Genomic DNA, 26,065 nt, shown 5'->3' on the forward strand with positions numbered 1-26,065 from the left:
TGTATCACAGGCTTAGTCTGTAGATTGTCACATGACAATGCCAGAGAGGGTTTGTGTCAACCCAATCACTATCCTTTATCAACATAAAAGATTCATTTATATTCCACTTTGGTCTATTTTAGGAATTGGCTCTGTCAGTACCACTAGCTCATGCTTTTACAGCACTCACCACCACTCAAGTCCTTAACTCCAAGGCTAGAGGTTGAGGGTGTCCGTGGTAAATCTCCAGGAAAACAGATAATGCTATTATTGAGATGAACACCTGACAGGGGGCGCTCATTGGATACCTGTGTGATCTTGACTGAGTTCCCTAACCTCCTGCAAGGATACTAAACATTGAGCACTCAGCCCAGAGCAGTGAGCCCAGCCATCACTCAGCATGAGCTAAAAGCAGCATTCTCATCTGCCGCTTGCAAGCCAGGGGACAGCCTTTTTCTGCCTTAGAAAGAAAAGAGATTAAAACCAAAAGCTTAAGGCTGTACAAGTGGAAGAAGGTCCCTAAGACATTCTAAATTCCCCCAAAGGCCTGAATCAAAGGGAGATAAATGTAAACAATAATTACTAACTAACAATGCTAACTGAAGAGTGGGTTGCTTAAACTGGGAATTGGGGATGATTGAAATAAACGAGCCTTTCCTGTTGTAGAAGACTTCTCTGAGACTTAGGCAGACCTGCTCTCAAACTGTGGGTTTAGGAACCAGACGTCCTGGGAAGTCAAAACTCTGAAGTAACATTAACACGTTATTTGTTTTTCCCATTATTGCAACCGCACCACCATGCCGTGGTTTCCCCTAGCAGTTACAGGGCTCAAAGGCAGGTACAAAATGGAAAGAGACAGTGGTGTGGCCCCGTGTTCCTGTACAAAGGCATGGAAACTAGTTCCTGGGAAGGAGGGGACCGGCAGGCACAGAGGGTGGACAAGAGAAAGTGACAGGAGTAAATCTGAGCTAAGTGTGTTCTGTATGTACATGAAAATGTCGTATTGGGGCCACCAGATGGTCCAGTGGATCGGGATGCTTGCTATACAAGCCTGAGTTTGAGCCTGGGAGCGCATTTAAAGGTGAGATAACCCCACAAAATCGTCACCTAACTCCTAAATGTGTGTGTGACATGCAAGCTACATCCTTCATCATAATACACACATAACAAATAAAATTGTTACATGTTTGAAATACCATGAGCCAGATGTGAGGGTTTATACTTTTAATCTCAGCACCCAGGAGATAGAGTTGGAGGATCTCTGTGAGTTTCAGGCCAGCTTGGAATACATAGTGAGTTCTAAGACCTCCAGGCTCTCTATTGAAACCCTAACAAACAAACAGCAACAGAAAGATGCTTCTAGAAAGACTAGTTTTCAAGGTACCTCAGCTCTTGCTGATGACAGAATGACTCCAAGTCAGCCGACTGTTTCTCCCAGAACTCCTGAAGTGGAATAAAGATTTTTAACTAAACACTCAGTGCTTCTTTTTTTCCCAGAAAATGTTAGCTCTTTCTTCCCAGAGACAGGACAAACAAGGAACTTGCCAGACCATCCTCTTCGAGGCGTTTGAGACCCTGAAGATTCTCCTCCAAGTTGCTCAGCTCCTGAAGAACCGAACTGTGAAACCTCTCCAGCTTGTTCAGTCTGCCAAGCAAGAAAGCAACAGCCTTCAGTGGGAGCAATTGGGTGTGACAGAATAGTCCCCACGGAACACATTCACTAGAGAGTCTTGCCTTAAAACATAATGGTACCTTTCTTTTCTTCCCACCTTTCCATGTTCAGTGATCCCTGATCCCAGAGACTCAGTGAACTCTCCCGAGCCCCTGGCAGCGCCCAGAGGAAGCCATGATGTCATCACAGTACAGGAGAGATGGTCCCAGGAAGGAGACCGGATGCCGTCCCTCCCCTTCTACTGTCTGCTTGCTTTCCTCTGTCTGGCCTTGCGCTGCCGTGAGAGCCGTGGTCAGGTAGGTTCCGGCACCCATTTCCCAACAGTCACCATTCTGTGTCTAAGCACCGTTTAAATGGCTCATCTGTTGGCATGCTGTCTCTTTTCCTTTAGGCCGGATGCTCCATATAAACAGATCTCCTGCGGCTTTCTGCTTATTTGGATGTAGAATATTAAAAATCTTTGTTCCAGGGGAACATTACTAGAAAGTGACGGAGGTAGGGTCTACTGGGAGGTCTGAGATCATTATGAACATCCTCAAAGGTGTCTGAGGTGTGGGACTCTTATTTTTATTTCCTGTCAGTTGAACAGTTTTCTCTCCTACACATTCTTGCCATGATACCTTCCTTCCTCTAACACAGGACCCAAGAAACAGGGCCAGTTCATCACAGATTGAATCTTCCAAAACCATGAGTCAAAATATGTGCACACCTGTGCACATGGGGCCTAGTTTTATTGCCACAGGGTATCACTGCACGATCTCAGCCTGATCTAAAACTCATTGCATATCCCAGACTGACCGAAAACTGTGGCAATTCTCCTGCCTCAGCCTCTGAAGTGCTGGAATTACAGGCATGGGCCACCATGCCTGGCTACCTAGGGTCTCTGTTAATAATCAGAAAGTTACTTCACAGCTGGCCCTCGCAGCTGGGCCTCGCAGCTGGCCCTCAGCTGGCCCTTACACACTAAGTATGGAGTGAGCACCTGGCATTAGTGTTCAGTGTTTGTTAGCTGAGTGGATATATGGCAGAGGGTAAGGTCCTTAAAATACAACAGGAACTCGTCAAAACCAGAGTCCTCCATGGCTTTGCCTGGCCATTGCATGTATACAGGAACTTGGGAAAAAATTGTAAATTCTTACTCAAATAATGCATTTTAATCCCAAGAATGTTTCTATTTCAGCTAGGCAAATGTCCCCTCTCTTCCCCCCATCTCAAGCACTCTCTCCAACATGGAGCAATCTCGAAATTCTTCTTCCCCATTGCACTCATATCTCTGTTCCCAGATCCTACTCAAAAACTGCTTCCATAGTGGTTGTTCTAAGCAGACTCTAATTACACAGAAGCCCTTCTACACTTCTCTGAAATCAGGCGTGGTGGCACACCCTACTGACTCGGTCATAAGGGTGTTATATGTATTATATCATCTTAACACAGCATAACCTAAAATTTACTCTTCTAATCATGTTTAAGAAGGCAATTCAAAGTGCTAGGCTCATCCATGGTGCTCGCAGCCTCACCGTTACACATTTACAAAGTGTTCTTGTCATGAGAAACATAAAAGTCTGCACTGATTAAACAATAGCAGTCTCTTCCTCAGCCTCTCTGGTGTCTGCTGTCTCTAGAATTTCTCACTTCAGTCGGTACCTCTCATTTAAGTGGAGCCCTCTAGGACCTGGCGTCCATCTCTGAGGGTAATGTTTTCAAGGTTCATTCATGTTTAGCATGTGTAATGGTGGGTGGGTGTGCACACACACATGCATGTAACAATAATAATTCAAGAAAAGGAGGCTATCCTTTTGAGAGAGGGGTGACATGGAAGGAGTTGGAAGGAGGGTATTTGAGAGAGGCTCAGGAATGGAAGGGGAAGGGAGAGAGTGGTATGACTATCTTTTAACTAAAAAACGTGAGTTTCTTCCCTTGGTTGGGTGACAGTGGGGAGGATGGACATACCACACTTCAGTCTGTTTTTGCATGGCTCCCCGGGCCTGCACTGTCTTCACAAGTAGACTACTATTTTTAAAGACGCCTGCTTTAGGACCGGTCACTGGTAGATCATGAGGAGGCTGGAGGAGAATGCTGAGTTCAGCTCTCTTCTCACGTCCCCCTCACACTGTACCTGCTTAGCCCCCCCCCACACACACACATAATGGTCCCAAGATAAATGCTGCTTCACTCCCACGACTCTGCTTTTCAATCCCGTATTTACCTGCGCGTGTATATCTGGTTCCAAAGTCTGATGAGGCAGCCTGGAACGTCCTTCGCCTTCTCTAAAGAAAGTGGAATTTCTTTCTGCTTGAGCTAAAGCCATAACACACCAAAGAACAGACTAATGGCATTTGGGTAAACATCCTGCATAAGTTGAGTGTTTACTGTATTAGCAAGGCACCAGCAGCACACAGTGATGCTCGAAGGAAACATTCCCACCGAGAGACTTCAGTCCAGCATCATCCTGTGTACATTCCAGGCATTTCCACTGGTTTGGTGTGATAAAGAACTGAAAAAACTAGAAAACCCTATAATCATACTATTGATACAATATTGTATTTATACTATATATATATTATATTCATACTATAGATACGATGTATTCATACTGTATATGTACTATATTCATACTATTGATAAAACACTGTATCCATACTACTGATACAATATATATATATAATAAGGCCACTATACATTGGCAGGATTCTGGAATTCTGGAGGTCTCCTGAATTATTAGAAAGATGTTGGCTGGGGATGATATTTTCCTCAAATGTGCTGATACAGACATCACTGGGGACTTTCACATAGGATAAGGTCACAGGAGCCTAAAATTGCTGTGATACACATCTCACAGACAAAGCCGCCGTGGCTTTTACACCCAGGGCCTCAAAGATCTGCTGTTACTAAACAGACACCCTCCTACATTCCCCTCCTCCTGTGTCTTCGAGTCTGCTCTCCCACACACAGTCTCCTCCTTAATTTGGCCCTGTGGCCAAATCACTGCCTTCTGGGAATGCCACCAGTGAAACCAAGCCAAGAACATTTGGTCCCACTGGAGAGAATGGACAAGGAGTAGTCTTATCAATACAAATTACAGTGCAGAATGGCAAGAAAAATCAGGGACCACAGCCAAGATGAGTGCCCCTGCCTCCCACCCAGGAGACCTTCATACGTGAAGGAGATTGCACTGAAGAACAAAAGGAGCATAACACGTTAAATCCAGAGTGAACTGAGTTTCTTTCTATCGCATTTTTGCCCAGCTTTATTGGGTGATGCAGTTGACAAACTGAAGACATTGAACTGGAGAGATCGCTCAGTCCATTTGCACCTGCTGACCAGTGCCTGCCCATTCCCCTCCTCTCCCCAGTTCCTGTTAACCACCTTCCACTACTTGGCCTTCTCATTCAAGTTTTGTAGATATTACATATATTGGTGAGGTCATACAGTGTTTCTCTGGCTCACTTTTTACTTCCTGATTTAGTGGACAGATACCTCAAATTTTCTTTTCATGTCTCTAGTGAAGTTTTCAAGGGCTGTTTTCAAAGCAGAGCTATTTGCGCTATCTGGCACGTCTTCTTGGGATGGAGTAGAAATATCTGATAAACAAAAATAAAATATTAAAGATAACAAAAAAATGCTCAGGTAGACATCCTTGGTCTATCTGCTGGGCCAGAGGATGGACTACTTTTTCAGAAGCACGAAGATAAACCATACGCATCCCCAACTAGCTATTTGGATCTGATTCTGGAACAAGGCTGACCCTGACCAGGACCACACTAGCGAGCTCATACTGAATGAGTTAGATAAGCACCTCATTCTACCTCCCACCAAATCCCATGCTGTTTCAAATGTTCATTCCATCCTAACCTCCTCAGCACCTTAAGTCAGCTCAGTTGATACTGTGTCTGCAAACAGACTTGGGTATCACAGGAAGTTGTAAGAATACACAACTGGGGGGGACAGTGAAATGGCTCAGTGGGTGGGGACACTTGTCACCACGCCTGATGCAGAGTTCAATCCTTGGGTCCCATATGGTGTAAGGAGAAAACTGGCACCGAGAGTTGTCCTCTGACCCCTGCACATGCACTACACAGCATGCATAGGTGTGTCCATAAATAACAGAGGCTAGAGCAGGTTACGCCAATGGGGGTGACCTAACAGAGTCTCTGGGTGCCAGACTTACCTACGCATATAAGAGGTCTCTTAAGGATTTGCATTCCCCAACTCATTCATTCCTTACAACTCATTCCTTACAAAAACCATAGTAGGTGCTTCTAGGATTTGCATGAAACATGGACACTATGTGACTTCTGCAAGTCCACACCAGCGGCTCCAGGAATAGAATGCAGGTTATCTCAAATTATAACCCTATGCCTCTGGGCTTCCCAATCAATTTATTTTTTCTTTTTTTGGAGCCCTTCATTTCAATACAAAGTACTACTTATCCAGAAAGCTGGCCAAGTTCACGTACACATGCCAGGTCACTCTCTTTGATTATAAACTCTGTATGTACACAAATGTAATAACTATTGACTAGACAGAAGTCTCTAATATTAGTCTCTGCAGATCGCAGAGAGGAGCTACGGTGCAGACCTCAAAATGCTAGAATGGGAGGGTGCTTGCTTTTATCTACAATTTGTGGAACAATTTGTTCATCTCAGAAAGAACAAAATGCTTAGCACGTAGGCTGCAGTAGCCCTGGTGATCTTAGAATGTAGCTTTTGTAATTCACTTTGGTACATTAAGAACAGACGCATCAATCGCCCCTCCCTTAGCTGCTGGCTGAGTGCATGGAGTCACCTGTCACAGCGGGGGATCCTGGAGCATCTTCCAATCTTGATTGCTTCGGGGCAGCAATACTTCCATCTGGCATCTCTAAACATAAACAGCACTGCGTTGAAACTCTTGTGTACGTATTTCTCTTGTGTTGATGTATCTTGTCCTCTTTTCTTCTAGGAACTCATATATGTGCCCACTGTATCTACACTGCTCTATGCTGATTTGGGTCTTTCTGCAACCCTCCTCCCAACCAACTCTTCCTGCATCCTCCAATCTACCCTCTCTTATACTCATAGCCTCTACACACACACACACACATATATAAGAACATCCTATAGAGTCCAGTTAGTATTGTATTTGTGTTCATGCATTTAGGGCTGACTCCTTGGAATTAAGGTCTTATCCCTGAAAGAAAAAAAATTATTTCTCTCTCCCTCAGAGGCCACTGAGGTCCAGTAGCTCTTTACCTAGGTTGGGCCTTGTGTTCTATGATGGTGTGTCAATTGGTATGGTGCGGGTAGCCCTGTTGCCATGAGTGCATGGGTTTAACATCCCTGTCCTGTGCAGAAGAAACTGTTACACAGTGTTAGTCTCAATCCTCAAGCTCCCCCCCCATTCTCACCTCCGCTTGTGTGATGTCCCTGAGTCTTAGGTGTAGGAGCTGTGTTGTGGCTGTCCCACTTGGGGGTGGGCACCCCTGCAGTCATTTATTTATTGCACTATCGCTGGCTGTGGACCTCTCTTTGCCAATTAATATCTAACACGATACAGCACAAATGAGCCTCATTTCCTCCTCGTTACTAATCGCTTATGATGGAGCTGGAGGACCAAGCACCGCCAACGCATCAAAGCACTGGTGTCTACTGATGTCTGGAGGAAGACTTGGTCACAGACATCCCTCTGATGAGCTCAGGCACATCTAGGAGTTCTCTGCTTCACAAGGTATAGACAGACTCGCCACACATAATGTTCTCAATAAAGCCAGAAGAGTGGACAGCAACACTATTTCCAGATGCTTGTAGCTGTGGCTTCATTTGTGAATCCTCCATTCCTTCCACTGACCTCTGCGTTTTTCTGTCAGTACCATATTGCTTTTGTTACTGTGTGGAATTATTGGAAGTCGGGTATGGTGATATCTTCAGTTTTTCTCCTGTTTGGGATGCTTTGGTGATTTAGGTCTTTTAAACTTTAAGGTTACACACACACACACACACACACACACACACACACACACACTTCTATGGAGAGTGTCACCTAAAGTGTGATAGAGCCTGCACTGAATTTGTAGATAACTTTTAGTACCTCTTCAACAATTGGTGCTGGGGGTTAGGCACACATATGAGGGCGAGACTAGATCCTTAACACTTACTTTCTATAAAAGTCAACTTGAATTGTATGAAAGATGTCACTATAAGATCTGGAACTCTAAAACTATGGGATAAAAACACAGGAAAAGCACTTTGAGAACTAGGTATAGATGAGTACTTTCTAAAAGGACTCCAATTGCTTACAAAAATCACTGTAAGAGTCAAAGAATGAAATTGCACAAAGTCTGAAAGCCTTTGCATAGCAAGGGGGGCAATTAAAGAAAGAAGAGACCTTTAGAATGAGAGAATATCTTTTCCCAGCTGTATATCCAACAGGGGGCAAGTGTTTAGAAATAATAATAAAGAACTCCAAAACATATACAAATAATACAGTCGATAAATTAACAAAGAAATTAGGCAGATGATTTTCAAAAATTAAGCATAAATGGTCAGTAAACATATTTTAAAAACACGTGACAGTCCTAGTCACCAGAGAAATGCAAATAAAAAAAAAACACTGAAATTCGATCTCACTTCAGTCATTAAGTGAACAACAGACACTGTAAGGATGGGTTGCATTATTGACCAGTGTTGTTGGGAACATATTTAGTGCAACCACTGTGGGCAGCAGTAGGAAGAGTCCTCAAAACACTAACAACAGAATGACCATACAACGCAGCTACACCATTCCTGGGCCTATATCCAATGGACTCTAAGCCTGTATACTACTGAGACACCTGGTCATCCATTTGAGGTGCCATTCAAAATAGCCAAGTTATAGCATGAGCCTATGTGTTCGTCAACAGATGAATTAACTAAAGAAAACATGGTAGACCCCACACAACTCTCAGCCCATCTAAAATGCTGCAGGAGCACAAACCAGCTGGATGACTTTGCCAGACCACCTCTCCTCTCTGCTCCAGACCATTGGGAATCTCAGAGCAGGGCAAGTTTGCCAGGCAAGTTCCCCAGACCCCCACACAGGACCATATGGAGTTGCACAGGAAGGAAGCAGCAGGGTGAGTCCATCGGATGCCTACTCCCAGGCTGAGCATTAGTAGCCCCCACCATCATAACGGGCAGGCATGTCCCCCCTACTCACCAGAAAGAGCCACCACACGCGTAGACTACCAGTAAGTCAGCCCCAGATCTGGTGTCTCATACCGCAGCCTTTCTATGCTCAGACCAAGTTTGGAGCCACATTCTCTTGCTTTTTGGTTACCAGTGAACTAGAATCAACCCAATCTCTCCTGCTAAAACTCACAGAAAAACACCTGAAGGATTGACCTAAAAACTCTGAAGGCTACCAGTCTTGGACAATAGCCAAAACTTCCACTCAGTAGAGGCTGGTCAGATGTACAACCAGTCAAATAAAACCACATGCCCAGGTCACATCACAAAACACAAACTATGAGAGGCCAGGACATGACTCTCCCTTGATGTGGAACCCCCCTCTGTAAGCTATGAATATGTTTTGTTAACATTAGTGAATAAAGAAACTGCTTTGGCCTATGGCAGGGAAGAATATAGGTAGGTGGAAAAACTAAACTGAATGCAGGGAGAAAGAAAGTTGAGTCAGAGAGACACCACGTAGGTGCCAAAGGAGAAAGATGCCAGAACCTTACCTGTAAGCCACAACCTTGTGGTGATATGCAGATTAGTGGAAATGGGTTAATTTAAGATGTAAGAGCTATTTAAAAATACGTCTGAGCCATCAGTCAAACAGGGTTGTCATTAATATAGTTTCTGTGTGATTGTTCAGGTCTGGGTGACCAGAAAATGAAAGCACAGTCTTCATTTACACTCCCAGAACCAAGAACTATGGACATCTTTGCTAAGGAGAATTACCTAGATGAACCCAATGACATGAAACTTAAACAACAAACAACATGATCAAAGAATTCAGGGATTTAAAGAGGATAAGAACACACAATGAACTTCAAGGGGAGAGGAGAAATGCCTGCTTGAAACCCAAGAAAATACAAGCATGCTGAATGAGGATGATAAAGACAACTAAGAATTCAAAAGTGGCTACAATAAAAAAGATAGAAATACTGAAGAGAATCCAAGATGCTATGAAGCTGGAATTGAAAAATTCAATTACCCAATCAGAAATTTCAGGGTAAATCCTGATTGGTTAGAAAGCAGAAGAGAAAATGTTAGGACCTGAAGGTAAAGTAGAGGAATTAGATCATGAAATCAAAGAATATCATCCCTTTGTAAAATACAGATGAAAGGAACACATGCAAGATGAGTTTTATCTGGTGCAATCTGAAAAATGGCCCAACTAATTACTCAACCACCTCTGTGTTCTGAATTTTCCAGCTTGTGTTTGATGCTGTTTTCCATGAACAATTCTCGGCTCACAATCTAAAACACAAAATACAGACATATACAATTGGTACACGTACATACTTGTAAAATAAGAAAGTGGTACTGTAGTGTCATGTCAACACAATAAGCCATGGTTTTGTGCAAGGGTGATTTTAATTCTAAAAAACTGAAAGAATAATAAGCTGTACCTGAGGGACATTTTCTTCAACTTCTGGGTGCTCGAAGGAAGAGAAACTGCCCAATGGATGAGGAGTTCCAAGTTCTGAATATTAGAGAAAACAATTCCAAATTCAGTAGATAGAATAAGAAATGAAGGCAAGTAGCATTCTGGGGCTGCTCTATCGAATCTCATCATTAAAAGATGAGAACAGTCCTAAACACAAAAGTTTTGTGTTTCTCAGGGCACATATACTCATTGGACTTGTATGCCCCTACATAAAATGAATAGTCAGTTGCCTCGGTTTGACCAGCTGCCTCAGTGACTGCCCATTTGCCCCTAAGAACATGGACAAGGATTCTGCCCAACCTTGCTTCTCTCTCTTCTAAGTTGCCTTCTTTATTGGGTTACTCTTTCCTGTGTGTGGTGACTTGATACGCCCATACATCATTTACTGATTACTAGATCATTAATTACTACAAATTAATCCAACACATCATTCGCCACCTACAGAAACTGTTCATCTGAAGATGTAAGTTTTGCATGCTTTAACATCTCCAATTCTCCACCCACATGGTAAACATTTTATTTTCTGCTTCTTAGGGTTTTGAAACTTTTAGATTCCACACATAGGTAAGGATCACACAGCAGCATCTCTCCATTTGCATCATCCCATGTAGTGAACCATTCTTTAGATTCATCTTCTCCACAAAGGCAAGACTTCCTTTTCTATAGAACACGGGATAGAATCATATGCACGCCACATTTTTGTCAACCACCCGTTCACTAGTAGACATTTAAGTTGTTACTATCTTACTATGGGTTAGAGTTAATGACACTGAGCACATTTTTATAGATTTGGTGGGCATTTGGGCGTTTCATTCATTTTTAATTTTTTTCACATCAGAACTGCAAGCTCCGTATGGGTTTTGAATATCAACAATTGACCAGTTATATACAAATGCTTTTTCTGTAAGTGGTCAGACATTCCCTCGGCCCTACAATCACTTTCCTGTTGATGCAGTCTTATTGACTTCTGTGCCTGCTTCTGTGTCATGTCTAAAAGAGTCATTGCCAAGACCAACGTCAAGGAGCAGTTTCCCTATGCTTTATTTCAAGAACATTACAGTTCTCTTGTTTTATGTGGGTCCCATAGGCCATTTCACACATGGATGTCTTACTCTTTGAGTGCATTGCCCAAATACCCACTTGCCTATTAGTCTCCTCTGCTCTACAGACAACTTTCCTTCTACTTTCATGATCATATGTTTCTATGATTTGACGTATCTATAAAGTCTAGAACCCACAGATAAGGACATTTAGGGTCTGAAGAGATGATTGGGGATTAAGAGTACTGGCTTCTCTTTCAGAGATCCCCAGTTTGATTCCCAGCACCCATATGGCAGCTCACAACCATCTTTTACTCCAGTTCCAAGGATTCCAATACCCTCCTCTGGCCTCCATGGGGATCAGGTACATATATGGCACATATACATACAAGCAGTTAAGACAGCCAGACACATAAAACAAAAATACCATTTGACTTGTCACAGATGCACCATTTAATCTGATTAGCTCCCATTGCAGCCATTACCCTGAAAACAACATGGTGCATGATCAAAGCCCTTTGTGTATATACCACATCTTTCTTTTTAAAAAGACTTCATGCATATGGATGTTCTGTCTGCGTGTATGCCTGCACGCCAGAAGAGGGCATTAGATCCCATGGAACTCCAATTATAGATGGTTGTGAGACCTAATGTGGTCACTAAGAATTGAGCCCAGGATCTCTGGAAGAGTGAACCATCTCTGTAGCCCTTACCACGTTTTCTTTATCCTTTCCTCTGTTGATAGACACCTAAGTTAGTTCCACAACTTGGTTACTGTGAGTCATGCTGCAATAGTTTCTAATGCTACATTTAATCCATCTTGAGGGTTTTTGAGGTCTTACTCTACTCTTTCACATGCAGATATCCAGTTTTCCTCATAGCACTCATTAAACACTTTTCTTTCCCTATCATTTAGCTTAGCATCCTTGGCAAAGATTAGTTGACCATATGTATGGTGTTTGTATTTGATCCAACTGGCCTGTATATTTTTGCATCAACTTTACTTTCTAAACCTCTGTGATAGGAATTGAAATGCGGGAGTTTTGACATGAGAATCTGCACTCTCTTCCTTCCCAAGATTGCTGTGGCAGTTTGAGATTTTCCAGGGTCTCGTACAATCTTTAGGCTTTTTCTATTTTGGTGAAGAATGTATTCAGAATGTTGACAAAGACTTCACATAGACTGCAAATTCTGTTGCATGCTGTGGTATTCTTAGAGCATCAGTTCTTCAGTCCACGAGATGAGACAGCCTTCCATGTATCCATACCTTCTTCAGACACTTTGTTAGTGTCTTTTCTTTTTCTTCTTCAGCATACAGAACTTTCACTTTCTTGCCTATTATTTTTTTTCATGATAAATGGGATCATTTTCTTGAATCTTGTTTCAGGTAAGTCTCTTCTAGCATAGAGGACATAACCAATTTTAAAATGAACACCAATTATGCATATTAATAGAGTGTGATGTTTCTATACATCAAAATAGTATGCATTGATTAAAGCCAACCATCCTTTGTCAACCTTCCCCAATGCCACACACCCTCCTCAGCTTCCAGTAGTCCAGCTTCTACTGCCAAGAGGAATTTAACTTCTACAAATGAGAAAGGACCACACGGTACTGGTCTATGTTTGGCTTATTTCATACAAATCCTCCAGGTTCCATCCATTTTGATGCAAAAGGCAAGATGCCATTCCTCTCTATGGCTTAATAAAAAAAAATTCATACAAAAGCTGTACTTTTTGCTACCTGTGCATCTTTCTGAGCAGGAGCACTCGGGATGATTCCATAGTTTAGCTCATGTTTAAGCTCATATTTAAGCCTCACCCTGAAGGTTTCCCTCTCTGGTGCACTGATTTCATTCCCTTTGATGGCATTCAGAGAAGTGGGCCAGTTGCACCATATGTTAAGTCTATTCTGTTTTGTAAGGAACCTCAAACTGGTCTCTGTAAGAGCTACACTAGTTTGGCATATAAGAGTTCCCATTGTCTCCATCCTTGCCAACAGTATTTTAAAAATAGGTTGTCATAACTGGGTAAGCTGATTTCTTGTTACAGTTAGATTTGTTTTGTTTTTGTGCTAAAGACCAACCCCGCAGTGAACGAGCCCACATGAAAGGAGAGAACCAATCACTGCAAGGTGTCCTCTGACCTCCACATGGATGCTGTCACACACATGCACGCCCTCCCGCAAACACACATCCAATTTTACAAAGTCAAAAACTAGTTTGTTTTAGACTATTATCCCCAAATAGAATTTTTATAATATAAAATAATTGAAAATCAAGTACCTGTTTTCGGTGTAGATGCCACAGGCGTTAAAAGCACAGAACTCCCTTGTAGTTTTGTCTGAGAAGATGTTGGAAGAATGGTTTCATTTTGCCTGGAGATGCCTTTCCATGCTGGTGTTAGCGTAAGCTAAAATATAGTAGACTTGTTAAATGCTAATATTCAAAACACTAAAAGTAACAAAAAAACTCTCAAGATATTTCCAATATCCTTTAAGGATACTGAGTATTATTTGCTGCATTAACCAACAATAAATACTAAAACCCTGACATCCCCAAACTGGAAGAACACTGAAGTAAATTCTTAAGTGATAATTTTAGCCTCATGGTCCTAAAAGGGTGGTCCCGGCCAGATGACCAGCAACAGAGGAACTAAACAAAAATGTACATCTTCCACTCTTACCTACAAATTACTCAATCAGAAACTTGGGGCAGGGTCCCGTACCTACCAAGTCATCCTGGTCACTCTGTGGACCTTATGTGGGGGTTGACAAGCTGCAGCTCACTGCCAGTTCTTATGAATAAATACCCAGTTGGCCCATTCGTTTCCAGTCTAAGGCAGTTTTCTGACTAGCGTGGCAGAGATGGCAGGCTGCCAATGGTGAATCTACGGTTCAAAGAATACAATACTTCTCTTCCACTTAACAGAAAATATTTCCTAGCCGGGCGGTGGTGGCGCACGCCTTTAATCCCAGCACTCGGGAGGCAGAGGCAGGCGGATCTCTGTGAGTTCGAGACCAGCCTGGTCTACAAGAGCTAGTTTCAGGACAGGCTCCAAAACCACAGAGAAACCCTGACTCGAAAAAAAAAAAGAAAATATTTCCTAGCTCTTGCCTTAAATTACTTCCTTGTAACTCAACACAGAATGGAAAATCAGCCAGACACCCTCAGTGAAAAGCCAGTATAGAATTCTTGCTCGTTTTACAGTTTTAATATATTAGGTTTGAGTCTATGGTTCTTCTTTGGGCTTAATTAAAATCAAAGTTGTATTTATTTGAATATCTTCTTTTGGCCAATTTACTACTAATAACTCCTTATTCTTGGCTGAACTATTCAACAAAAAGTTGAAGATGGTTGCTCATATCCAGTTTTTTTCCCTTCCACGAATTCATTGAACTTTGGATCAAAAATATTCAAGAAAATAATATGATTATCCCAAATATATACAAACCATTTTCTGGTTATTTCTCTTTGTATAACACAGCACAGCAACTAGGTGCACAGTGTTCCATTGCATTGGGTATTTTAAGCCATCTAAATGGTGAGTTCAAGTCTACAGGAGGGACGCACAGGTCAGATGTAAATACCATACTATTTTAGGAAGCATATCTGCAGATTTTGGTATCCAAGCAGGGTACCGGAACCAATTGTCTCAGACACCAAGGGACAAGTACACTAATCCTGAGTTATAGCTTTAGCCTATTTCTTACTAAAGAATAAAGTAGCCAGAGCTGGGGCTAAAGTGCTAATGGCATCCATTCTATTTCTGCAAAAACAGGTAAGGTATCCTCAGAATCCCAGCAGCTTCTCCTTATTAAACTATGACGAACCAGTGACGTGTGTGTGTGTGCGTGTGTGTGTGCGTGATTTGCCAAGAAACAAAAAATCAGCTGCTGAAGAAAAGGAAGTCATTTAGCCACCTCCTTTTCAGGGCACTGGTGTCCATATTCCTAAGTCCTTTGATATAAAACAAGAATAAAGGAAGAGAAATTGGAAACTTTATACCTTTATGGATAAAATTTATATGAACCTGAAGGTGTTTCAACCTTGTAAACTTCAGGCACAAATGCTGAAATCATCAAAAAAAAAACCTTTGAATGTGATTTTAAAATTATTATTTTTTAAATTTGAAAACTAAAGAAGAGCTCTTTTCCATCTTCCTTCTCGGAGAGGCAGCTTCGCTTCCGCCTCTCTCCCCACTTCTCTGCTTCCCCCCTTCTCTGTCTCTTTCTCTTCTCTTCTCTTCTCTTCTCTTCTCTCTCTCTCTCCCTGTCCCCCCCTTCACCCTTCCTCCATAACCCCCTGAATAAACATTCAACCTCAAAAAAAAAAAAGAAAGAAAACTAAAGAAGAATCAACATGCTCATTTTGAAATGGAAATTCAAGAGTATGCATTAGTGGGAATTTAGGACAACAGAGGTGTTTAAATAAAGACCCATTAGCAGCATTCAGGATGGTCAAAATAGACCTTATATCTACCTGAGACTCATACCAAATATTTAGACAGCCATGATCTTTACGTCAGCAGATGACACACCAGTAGGCTGCTGGTTTGTTAGTCTCACAGTCCTGAATAAAGATGTGGGTGGACCCACAGGGACCCAGGGCAAGCAGTGAGTGCTCTTACCTGATCTTTCTCACGAGCTCTGCCACTACTGATGGGGGAAAGCGGTAGGACTGAAAAGTGAAAGCGAGCACACAATGAGCATGTTTCCTTATGACACACACTGACACACACACACACAATCACGCATGGGTAACACTACGAGTTTCCGCTAAGGGAGGCGATCTGGAGCCTTTTCTAGGCATTCAGGCTCATTCATCTTCACCTCTGCCCTGGCCATCACCCTCCTGCTTTGGTTTCAGGGAGCTGATGACTCCACATCTCAGCTCTTCGAGTCCTGTTCTTTCCCAAGAGTTAGCTCAAGACCCACCCACTTCTTCCAGAAGGTGGTTCCAGCTTATGCCAGATTCCTCCGGCCTGATTGCCCACCACTTTACCTCAATATTTCAACTGTAGGCTGAGCCCACGTTCGGTTTCATGAGCAAACATTCTGCCTTTGTAGGTGATACAGGGAAGGATGTCCCCAAGGCCACATGTTTCCCTGGTACCTTCCACCCCCATCACGTACTGAAGCATAAATACCCATTGATTTAACTGAGAAGTGGCCCAAAAAGAACATAAGCAAACTAGCTTACTCCTTAGAGACCTGACTCTTGGCTTCCTTCTCTGGGAATAAGTTCTTAGGGATTTCCGTTTGTAATTCTGGGTCCAAGATCGTTCACTGGCACTTGAACTTGAATCTTCATTACTCTCAAAAAAGCGATGTTTCCTGTAATTAAACTTTTCCAAAACAGATGACAAATGAGAACACCAAAAGTGAGCACTAGTACCACATGGCATGCAATTAAATATGTCACCACATGCACCATCAACTTGCAATTAAACTTGTCATCTCCCCCCCCACACACACACACTAAACACTATTGTTTGTCTTGGGAGAAACACCTCATGGTATGAGCCTAGGTTCTCTCTCAAAATAATGAGGTGCTGAAGCCAGGGGAAGAGAATGAACTCGTTCCTTGAGTCAGTTTTCACAAGAGGGGCTGTGGCAAAAGACAGCCGATTCTCTCTAGTCAAGTATTTGGAACTGGAAAGAGATTGGTGGCTGTCCCAAAGCAGCTGCATGCCCACATTGCACCAACAGCATTACTTCAAGACAGGTTGACATTTTAAAGAGTGAGAACTCTCCCCCAAGGGCTGGGTTGTGGCTCCATGGCCAAGTGCTTTTCTAGAGTGTATAGCCCTGAGTTTTACCCACAATGAGGCAAAAGGAGGCAGGGGGATGTCTTTGCTAAATAAACTTTTGTTTTGTTTTGTTTTGTTTTACAAGAACTGAAAGCAAACAAGAATACCACTGTGAAACATATTGAAGTAAAGCCTAGACTGCCGGCGGTTAGAAATGTATGAGCAGCTACCAGAGTTCTAGGGGGTGAACAAAAAATTCAACAAGCTGCTAGACACAGATCCATCTGAAACACGAGTTAGCTCCAGCTATCACTAGCTTAGGACTGGACCAGTCTCAGCCCTGTACTGCCATGACTATAACATGGAAGGTGGGTGATGGTGAGCTTGAATTCATGTTTCACAAAACAAATTCATCCTTCAAAATGTTCATCAGGTTAGCATTTTGCAATGAAGGCCATTTCTCACTTCTTTTTAAATTGACAAATGTTGCATATACTTATTGTACATAAACATTCTTGTGTACCTGTACATTATGAAACAGTTAAATCAATCTAATGAGTACATGTGTAACTTCCCCTGAATATTTTAATAGAGAAAACACCTTAACACTACTTTCATAGTAATTTCCATGTGTAACACTATTGCCTACAGTCATTTCATATCCCGTGCATCTTTTGAACCTCCTGCCTAATTGAAATATTCTGTCCACCCTCCCCAACCCCTAGTAGCCACCATTTTCCCCTCTGCTTCTGTGTATTCAGCTATTTTAGATTCACAAGTAGTAGAATTCTTTTTGTGCCTGGCTTATTTCGACTGTCCTCTCTTTTAACCACATTCTTAACCACAGCCCAATTGTCCACTTTGAAACACTGACCAGTCTCAACTGTGCACATTGACTATAGCTCCTCTTACCCGTGATCTTATTACAGACACAGTGATTACAGAGAAGGTAGGTCCTAAAAGGAACAGGCAGGCAGTCTTATTTACATTTTACTCTTCATTTAAGGAAAAAAAAAATTGAAAGAAAATCCCCTACACACACATACATACATATACATACACATACACACATACACACACACACACACTACCAGCATTCATCAAGAACTCTTCAACCCAGTGGCTTACAAAAAAACGAGCAACCTTTCATTTAAAGAATCCAATTTAAAAAGTCACTCAGTTGACCTAGCTTGGATTTTACAACAAAGGGTACTGGAAATTATTTGCCAAAAAACATGGGAGATGTTTACAAAAAAAAGGTTCTTAAGTTTGATTACACACAAGAAAGTATTGGGAGTTGGCAATTGCTACAGTTTGAATCCCAAACATTTCCCCAAGGGCTCCTGTGCTGAAAGTTTGCTCCCCTCGCTGGGCACTGTCAAGAAGGGTGCAGCCTATGAGAAGTAGGGTCTGGCTAAGGAGTGAATCAGTTCAGGTACCTGTGAGGGGGGGCATTGCACCCTTGCCATTTCCCCATCTTGCTTCCAAGTTACTAGGAGGTGAGAAGACCTCCTCCCATGTGCACTTTTGCCAGGATTTACCATGCCACTACAGGCCCAAGTCAACAAAGCCAAGCCATGACAGACCAAAGTTTCTGAAACCACTAGCTGTTGGGACACGGACCAGGAATGGAGTTGTGTGAGGAGAATGAGGAGACACTCAGTTCTTGTGATAACACTCCAAGAAGACTAGAGTCTTGTCACCTTACTCTGTAGTCCAAGCTGGCCTTGAACTCGTAGAAATCCTCCTGCCTCGGCCTCCCATATAATAGGATCACAGGTGTGAGCCACCACACCTGCTCCATTTCTGTTCTTTAAATAGATCAAAATCCACTAAAGTTAAGTCTCGGGTGTACAGCGTGTCCACTTATTGCCTTTTCTTTTTCTTTTTAAAAGCAAGAACACGTTAGGCTTCAGGTCAAATTTAACTTAACAGGGTCAGGGGGTTGAAGCAGAATCCTACAGCTGCCCTTTTGGTAGATCACTTTGATTTTCCATGTAAGTCACCAGAGAAATGCCCATTTCTGCCCAACGTGCCTGTTTGGGCCACAGCTAGAGAAAGAACCTATCATCTCTCATCTACCAAGGTGCAAGGGGCCTCCTTTGTGAAGGTTCGTGGACAGCTACTATTGTACAAAACACAGACTGAAGGGATTTGGTCCTAAATCTTCCATGATCTAGTTACCAGCATAAAGGACTGAACATAAAATTTGCCCCTCTTCTAATTTTGCTGATTGATCTTGTTCATCTAACTAAATGAGGCTGTTGCAGATTGGCCTTTTCACAGTTAATAGCTCATAAAGCAAATAGCACATGATGAACAACAGAAAACTAAGTAAATGTGTCTACCAATCGATTTGTATTGCTATTTCCTATTGTTATTTGTCTGGGAGTTTACCCACAATTAGAAATGACTCTGATTTTACGTTTGAAATTGCAGTCATCTCTTGTATAGTGAATCTGAGAAAACTGTAAACAACAAGGAGTTGCAGTAAGTTTGAAGATGGCATGCAAATGACAGACATCTGAGAAGGGCTGTCTTAAAACAATAGAAATTCCCACATTACCGGCATCCTCCCGTCTTGTTCTCTGTCCCTCCTGAAGGCAGAATTGTCCCTAAAATAAAGCATATTAAGTTAACAGGACAGACACCACCTGCTTCGCCCTCATCCCTGCAAAGGTTCAGCTTCTTGATCGTGGATGCCCTCTGTGGGACGTCCTCAGTTCTGCAGACGAATGTATCTCACAGCCTGTTTCCAGAGACTCTCTGGAAGGGGATACTGCTATTCCACAGAAAAGGAATCTTTGTGGAGTCCTTCATCTCTCAGACACAAAGAGAGGAAGGGGCAGGGCTGGATTGGCAAGTGGCCTGCTGGCACTGGGATCTCCCAAGGCTGGCTCCACCCCAGATCTGCCTGGGTGCTTTAAACAAAAGCTGGCTCTGGAGTTTGGGCGATGCTGAGTATCAGTTGGCCACTCATGTGTCTTCTGTGGAGAGATGTTGCCTGTTTTTCAATGAGGTTTATTATTATTATTAAATTTCATAAGTTTCTTGTCTATACATAACAGTAAGTAACCTCTTATCAGATATCCAGGCTACTAACATAAGCTGTTGAGGGGTGACTGGGACTTGTGTGGACTGTTGGTGGCAGCGTCTATGGAAATAATACGATGCAACAGAAATAAAGACAGAGCTACTCCATGAGCTTCCAGTCTCGCTTTTAGGTTTATATCCAAAGGAATTGTGAAATCTGACATTGATATGCAAGTTGACTGTTCCAAATCAGAAAACTCCAAATGCCAACGTCCAAAACCTCCTGAGTTCAAATAAGGTGACACCCGTGGAAAACCCCACACTTGCCCTAGTGCGAAGGGTCAGTGACGTGCAGGTGCACTCAAACACCGTACAAAATCAACATCGTCCCATGGCATCAGGCATGGAAAGGACAAATAAATTTTAGTCTCACTCCCAAGATACATCACTGCATATACACACACATTCCAAAGTCTAAGCCCCCAAAATTTCTTCTCCTAGGTATATGAATGGGGGATACTTATCTTTACCAAAACATGTTCATCTAGTCATCCACTGAGGAGCATCTGAATGGTTTCTAGTTGATAGTTGTCCTAAACAAAGCTGCCATGACACCTTGCCTTTGTGGACATATGCTGACAGACATCTTGGCAAATACACAAGACTGGACAAATGGGCCAGAGTGTAGGTATATGCTCAATACGTTAAAACTCCCAGCAGGCTTGAGAGTCCTGCCCTCTGCACGCTGTCATGAAGTACAGACAGCAGGTCTAAGATTAGCCATCCTGACGACGGGCAATGCATCTTGCCGTCCTCTGACGCACGTTCCCCTCGTAACCAGCAGCACTGAGTAGTTCTCGCCATCACCTGCCACCTCTGTGTTTTCCTTCGGGACATAACTTGTTTAAATCTTTTGCCTGTGCTTTCATTGGTTTGCGTCTTTTCCCCTGAAAATGTTAACTACAAGGCCAGATGCAAATGTTTACACATATTTTCAACAAGGCTATGGCTGATCTTTTCTAACAATGTTATGGGCTTGCTTTATCTTGATGAAGTCTAGTTTATCAATTCATGTTATTGTTTGTTTTTTACTCTTTCCCCCCCTTTTTTTTGTCTTTGGGGGCCTACCACCCAGCTCCCAAATAAATTGGAGACTTTCTCTTATAAATGCCTGGCCTTAGCTTGGCTTGTTGCTAGCCAGCTTTTCTTAAATTATCCTGACTACCTTTTGCTTCTGGGCTGTTTTATTTTCCTACTGCTGTATATTTCTACTCTTACTCCATGACTGGCTGGGTGGCTGGCCCCTGGCATCCTCCTCCTTTTTCTATATTGTTCCTTCTCCCAGAATTCTCCTGTTTATCCTCTCTGCCTGCCAACCCCACCTATCCTTGCTCCTGCCTCATTATTAGCCGTTCTGTTCTTTAATAGACCATCAGGTGTTTTAGACAGGCAAAGAATCACAGCTTCACAGAGTTAAACAAATGCCACATAAACAAAAATAACACATCTTTACATCGTTAAACAAATGTTCCACAGCATAAACAAAAGTAACACACCTTAAAATCATATTCAACCAACAGGTTCATTTTTTATAGGCTGTTTTTGGTTTGGTATCTTCAAAACTGTCCCATGATAAAGTCACATATTTGTTCCAAGTAAGTTTTTGTTTTGTTGTTGTTTGGGGTTTTGGTTGGTTGGTTGGTTTGATTTTTGGTTTTTTGGAACAGGGATTCTCTGTGTAGCTTTTAGTGACTGTCCTGGAACTTGCTCCATAGGCCAAGCTGGCCTCAGACCTACAGAAATCCATCTTGTTCTGCATCTCTCGAGTGCTGGGACTAACAGCATGCACCACCACCGCCCAGACCAAGTACGTTTTATATATAAGGTTATGACTCATGTTTAGTTTAATTTTACACAGTAAAAAGATTGGGAGGTCATTTATTTTCTTGCACAAATATATTGTTGTTTTCACCTTTTTCATAGAAAATTCTGTCTTTCTCCACTGAATAACCTCTGCATTTTCATCATATGCCAACAGTTCATATACCTGCAAACCCCTTCCTTGGCCCCCTGCTATTTTATTTCCATATCTTTATGGCAACACCATTCTCTCACCATTGGTTAAGGAAGCTTCTAGTAAATCTGGAGAGCAGATAGTGTGGAAGCCCTGTCACTTTGCTCCTCTGTGAAAACCTTTTTCATTGCCCCAAGATTTTTAAGTTTCCACAAGGAATAGAGAAATGGATCACTAATTTGATATTAAAACTGGAGGTTATATTAACTATGTAAACCAATTTGAAAAGAATTGACATCTTGCTAATAAAGTGTCCTTCTGTTAAGCACAGTATCTCTCCACCCACTTAGATCTCTCACTGTGCTCTGAATAGTCCTTTAATGGCTGTGACCTAATAGTACCCTGCAAATTAATACATAAGTGTATCATATGCTGTTACATAAAGTTCTGCTTTGTGTTTCAATCAGAAGCCTGAGTTTTGTACACTGATCTTGAGTTTAATCTAAAATTCAGCAGAAAGCACATTGCTGAAGAAGGTCCACTTTCAGGGTCCTGAAGGACAAGGGAGTTTGCCAACACAGTACAGATCATTCTACAAAAAACTTCACATGGAGTTTAGATGGCATTGGTTAGGGGAAAATGGAAAACTCTAAACTGCTAGCATGTGGTACTCATATGAGCAACATCTGTGTCGTCTGTAGTTTTACAAGAGCCAAGGTGAAGAATCAGCCTAAATGTTCACCAAGAGACGAACAGATAAGGAAAATATCACACACACACACACACACATATATGCTGGAACACGTATCAGTCACCAAGAATAAAATCCTGAAATTCTCAACAGGGGTAACACTGGAGGACATTATTCTGCTAAGTGAAATAAACCAGATGAACAAAGACAAGAACAAGAACTGCATGACATCATTGTCATGTGAGATCTGCATAGTCCAACCTATAGAGGGGGGCATAAAATGGTGGTCACCAGGAACTAGGTGAGAGGGTGCCATGGCGTGCAGTTGGTCCATAATTACATCTAGACCTGAGGAATGGTCCTGGTGTTGGCATCACATAAGGGTAGCTACAGTCAGTAATACTCTTTCCATTTCGAAATAACAAGAGGCTGCTGACTGCTCTCACTACACAGAGTTGATGATTGTTTACGATGAATATGTCAAGAGCTATTCGTTGATCATTACACAGTTGGTACTAGTATGGAAAAACCCACCCTTCATCCCATAAACCTGAGCTGACACATGGACGGATGCATCACAATGTCTCCATACGCATGCACTTACTACAGATACACACAGGCTCGGAAGCATCAATGTGGACGGTTACTATGGCAATTCAAGAACAAAATAAATATGTTAAAAAATGGCAGCCACTTACTTCCCATCATCTGATTGAGAAGACTGAGTTTGAACTGGTGATTCTTGCACATGTGAAGAATGCTCATGTTTTGAAGTAATTTCTAAGGACCAAAGGTTAAAAATAAAATGACTTTAAGCATCTTGGGCAAACCTTTAGATAGATCACTCAGTGATGGTGGAGAAGACTCTCTGTACCTTGTTTGGGGCCCTGTGGTTTTAGTGTTTCAGGGGAACGGTCTTCTGAATGTGTCTGCGGCAAGAAAAAAGAAGTTATTATGGTTTCGGGGAAGCTCAGTCCTCAGCCTTTGGGACCCACTCCACCTCTGAAGAACAGCTGAGCACAACTGGGCTCCCAGTGCCTCTGTTGTTCCTAAACATTCACTTCCAAATGACAAGCAAAGACTTGCAACTCTCAAAGATGACCACAGTATGCCACAGTCTGGAGGAAGGACTACAAAGGTGTCTCCAGGAGCTTCAGACTAGGGGCAAGGGTTCACCTTCCCAAGACACCTAAATGGTGACTTTAAGAGGTGACAATTTGCCAGGCGGTGATGGCACATGCCTTTAATCCTAGCACTTGGGAGGCAGAGGCAGGCTGAGTTTAAGGCCAGCCTGGTCTACACAGCAAGTTCTAGGACAGGCTCCAGAGCTACAGAGAAACCCTGTCTCGAAAACCCAAAAAAAATAAAATAAAATAAAACAAAAAGTGACAATTTGAAAGACTAATCTCTCTAATCTCTGGCGGTTAAACATGAAAATCCTGGCATCATTCTCAGCCACACCTCTGTACTATGTGTTCACATAAGGAAACAAGGAATAAATGCTTAAATAAGTCACGAGGGTGTTCTATAATACTGTTTAATTTTTAAATTTTCACATGATACTGGACACATATGATGTACCAGGTAAGAATTTGCTCCTTGTCTTCATTGTGAAAAGTTTGACAAGTCAAGCTAAATGTGTCTATGCCCTCAGACATTTATTATTTCCCTAGAGAGAAAACACCCCAAATCCTTTCTTCCAGTCTCATTATGACCCAATCGGCCTACTGGGCAACAACACACCAACCCTTCTTGCCCTAGCCAATCTATAACTTAGTGCCCATTTTTAAATCCTAAGAAGGTCCTCACGGGGACCCCAGGAACTGTGACTCTGTCCGATGCAGACTCCAGTTCTCTACAGCAAAACCATCTTATTCACACTGAGAAATGGGGAAATGTGTGTGGTTTTGATGGTCCTCGCTAGCAAAGGCAAACTTAGAACACCAGGCTAATTTGTGGTGTAACAACATAGAAAAGGCTTTTTTTCCAAGTGGGTATTGCCTTTCACCTCATCGCCCTTCTGAAGAGCTTTGGAAACTATATCTGCAGAGCATTTTACTGCTATAATAAGATGCTCTAATATATAACTCGAAGCAAAAGGAAGCCGCCCAAGATTCCCTCCCTCATTTTGTTTGCCCGTCCTCTGGCCTTCCCATTGGCCCCTTTCTGTCTGTCCTTTGGTCACAAGTTTCTTCACCTTGCCCACTTCCGAGATGGAAAAACACCCTTACGTGTGCTTAGGAAGAAGTGGGGTCAAGATGGAGACCACAGAATCCCAGTGCAGGTGCAGGCATTTCTATCAGAAAAGACCAGTACAGAGTGGGGGAAACCCCTGGTTGAATTCCCCCAGGGCCAGGAGGAAGGGTCAAGCAGCCTGGCAGGTCTCCTCAGGAGTGTGGTGAGGACATGAGAACGCCCCAAACAAGCCACAACACTGTCCACGGGAGATGCAACCATGCATTTGGAGGCAGGAAGAACTCTTTTGTCCTACATATTTAAGACAGTGCTACAAGAAGAAGAGTTGGGATTAGAACCCAAAACTCTCAAGTCTTCTTCTTGACCAAAGGATACATCTAAGCCCAACATGGAGACTGAAGAGATGGGAGAACACATTTTCAAATAATCAAAGGGGACGAGGCTGGGCATGACAGCACAGGCCTTTAACCCCCCCAGCACTTGGGAGGGAGAGAGGCAAGCAGATCTCCATGAGTTCAAGGCCAGCCTGATCTACGCAGTGAGTTCCAGAGTAGCTAGGGCAACACAGAGAAACTCTTTCAAAAAATCAAACACAGTGAATGAGAGAGAGAGAGAGCTGCCACCTGTTTGTCCCCTCTCAAAGCTCGAAGTGAAGCTTGTGATATGTCAAGTTGCCTGTCGAAGTGGATTTCTATTGTCTTTGCTTCTTTCTTGTTGATAATAATTGGCTCCTTCAGGTAAATGATGAACATTTTCATCCTATTATTTTCTAACAAAAAAAAAGATGTATTATATCAGGTGCATCAGTATGATGAAAGCTATTGTCAACTGTCCAGAATTGTCTGCAATGAGAAGATGAAGTCATATTAAATAGAAATGACTTCAAAATTTTTATCTACATATACACAAAACATGTGACTTAGAGTCTGATTATTTGATCTTGTTTAATTGGTAAAGAAATAAATGTCATTTTGAATGACACTATTCAATGTTCTTATGAGAGAATTTTTGTTATACAACGGGTATTTTAGTTTAAAAAATATTAAACAAAATTCTCTC

The 26,065-nt window shown here is 42.3% G+C and overlaps 1 protein-coding gene across 1 annotated transcript in view; it reads right to left on the reverse strand.

Moving 5' to 3' along the window:
• Window positions 1-1,347: 1,347 nt before the first annotated feature.
• The window catches only part of Sycp2l (synaptonemal complex protein 2 like), a 44,016-nt gene continuing 19,298 nt past the window's right edge, over window positions 1,348-26,065 (reverse strand). The window contains exons 16-29 of the mRNA XM_075971153.1: window positions 25,630-25,775; window positions 23,685-23,739; window positions 23,509-23,590; window positions 19,639-19,687; window positions 16,523-16,667; window positions 15,951-16,000; window positions 13,607-13,733; window positions 10,245-10,318; window positions 10,023-10,092; window positions 6,437-6,511; window positions 5,129-5,232; window positions 3,858-3,949; window positions 1,525-1,624; window positions 1,348-1,422 (exon numbers count right to left, since the gene is read on the reverse strand). Coding sequence (XP_075827268.1) covers window positions 1,348-1,422; window positions 1,525-1,624; window positions 3,858-3,949; window positions 5,129-5,232; window positions 6,437-6,511; window positions 10,023-10,092; window positions 10,245-10,318; window positions 13,607-13,733; window positions 15,951-16,000; window positions 16,523-16,667; window positions 19,639-19,687; window positions 23,509-23,590; window positions 23,685-23,739; window positions 25,630-25,775 — 1,244 coding nt within the window. The remainder of the gene's footprint in view (window positions 1,423-1,524; window positions 1,625-3,857; window positions 3,950-5,128; window positions 5,233-6,436; window positions 6,512-10,022; window positions 10,093-10,244; window positions 10,319-13,606; window positions 13,734-15,950; window positions 16,001-16,522; window positions 16,668-19,638; window positions 19,688-23,508; window positions 23,591-23,684; window positions 23,740-25,629; window positions 25,776-26,065) is intronic.

Source organism: Microtus pennsylvanicus, chromosome 4 (genome assembly GCF_037038515.1).
Source record: "Microtus pennsylvanicus isolate mMicPen1 chromosome 4, mMicPen1.hap1, whole genome shotgun sequence".
Taxonomy (NCBI): Eukaryota; Metazoa; Chordata; class Mammalia; order Rodentia; family Cricetidae; genus Microtus; species Microtus pennsylvanicus.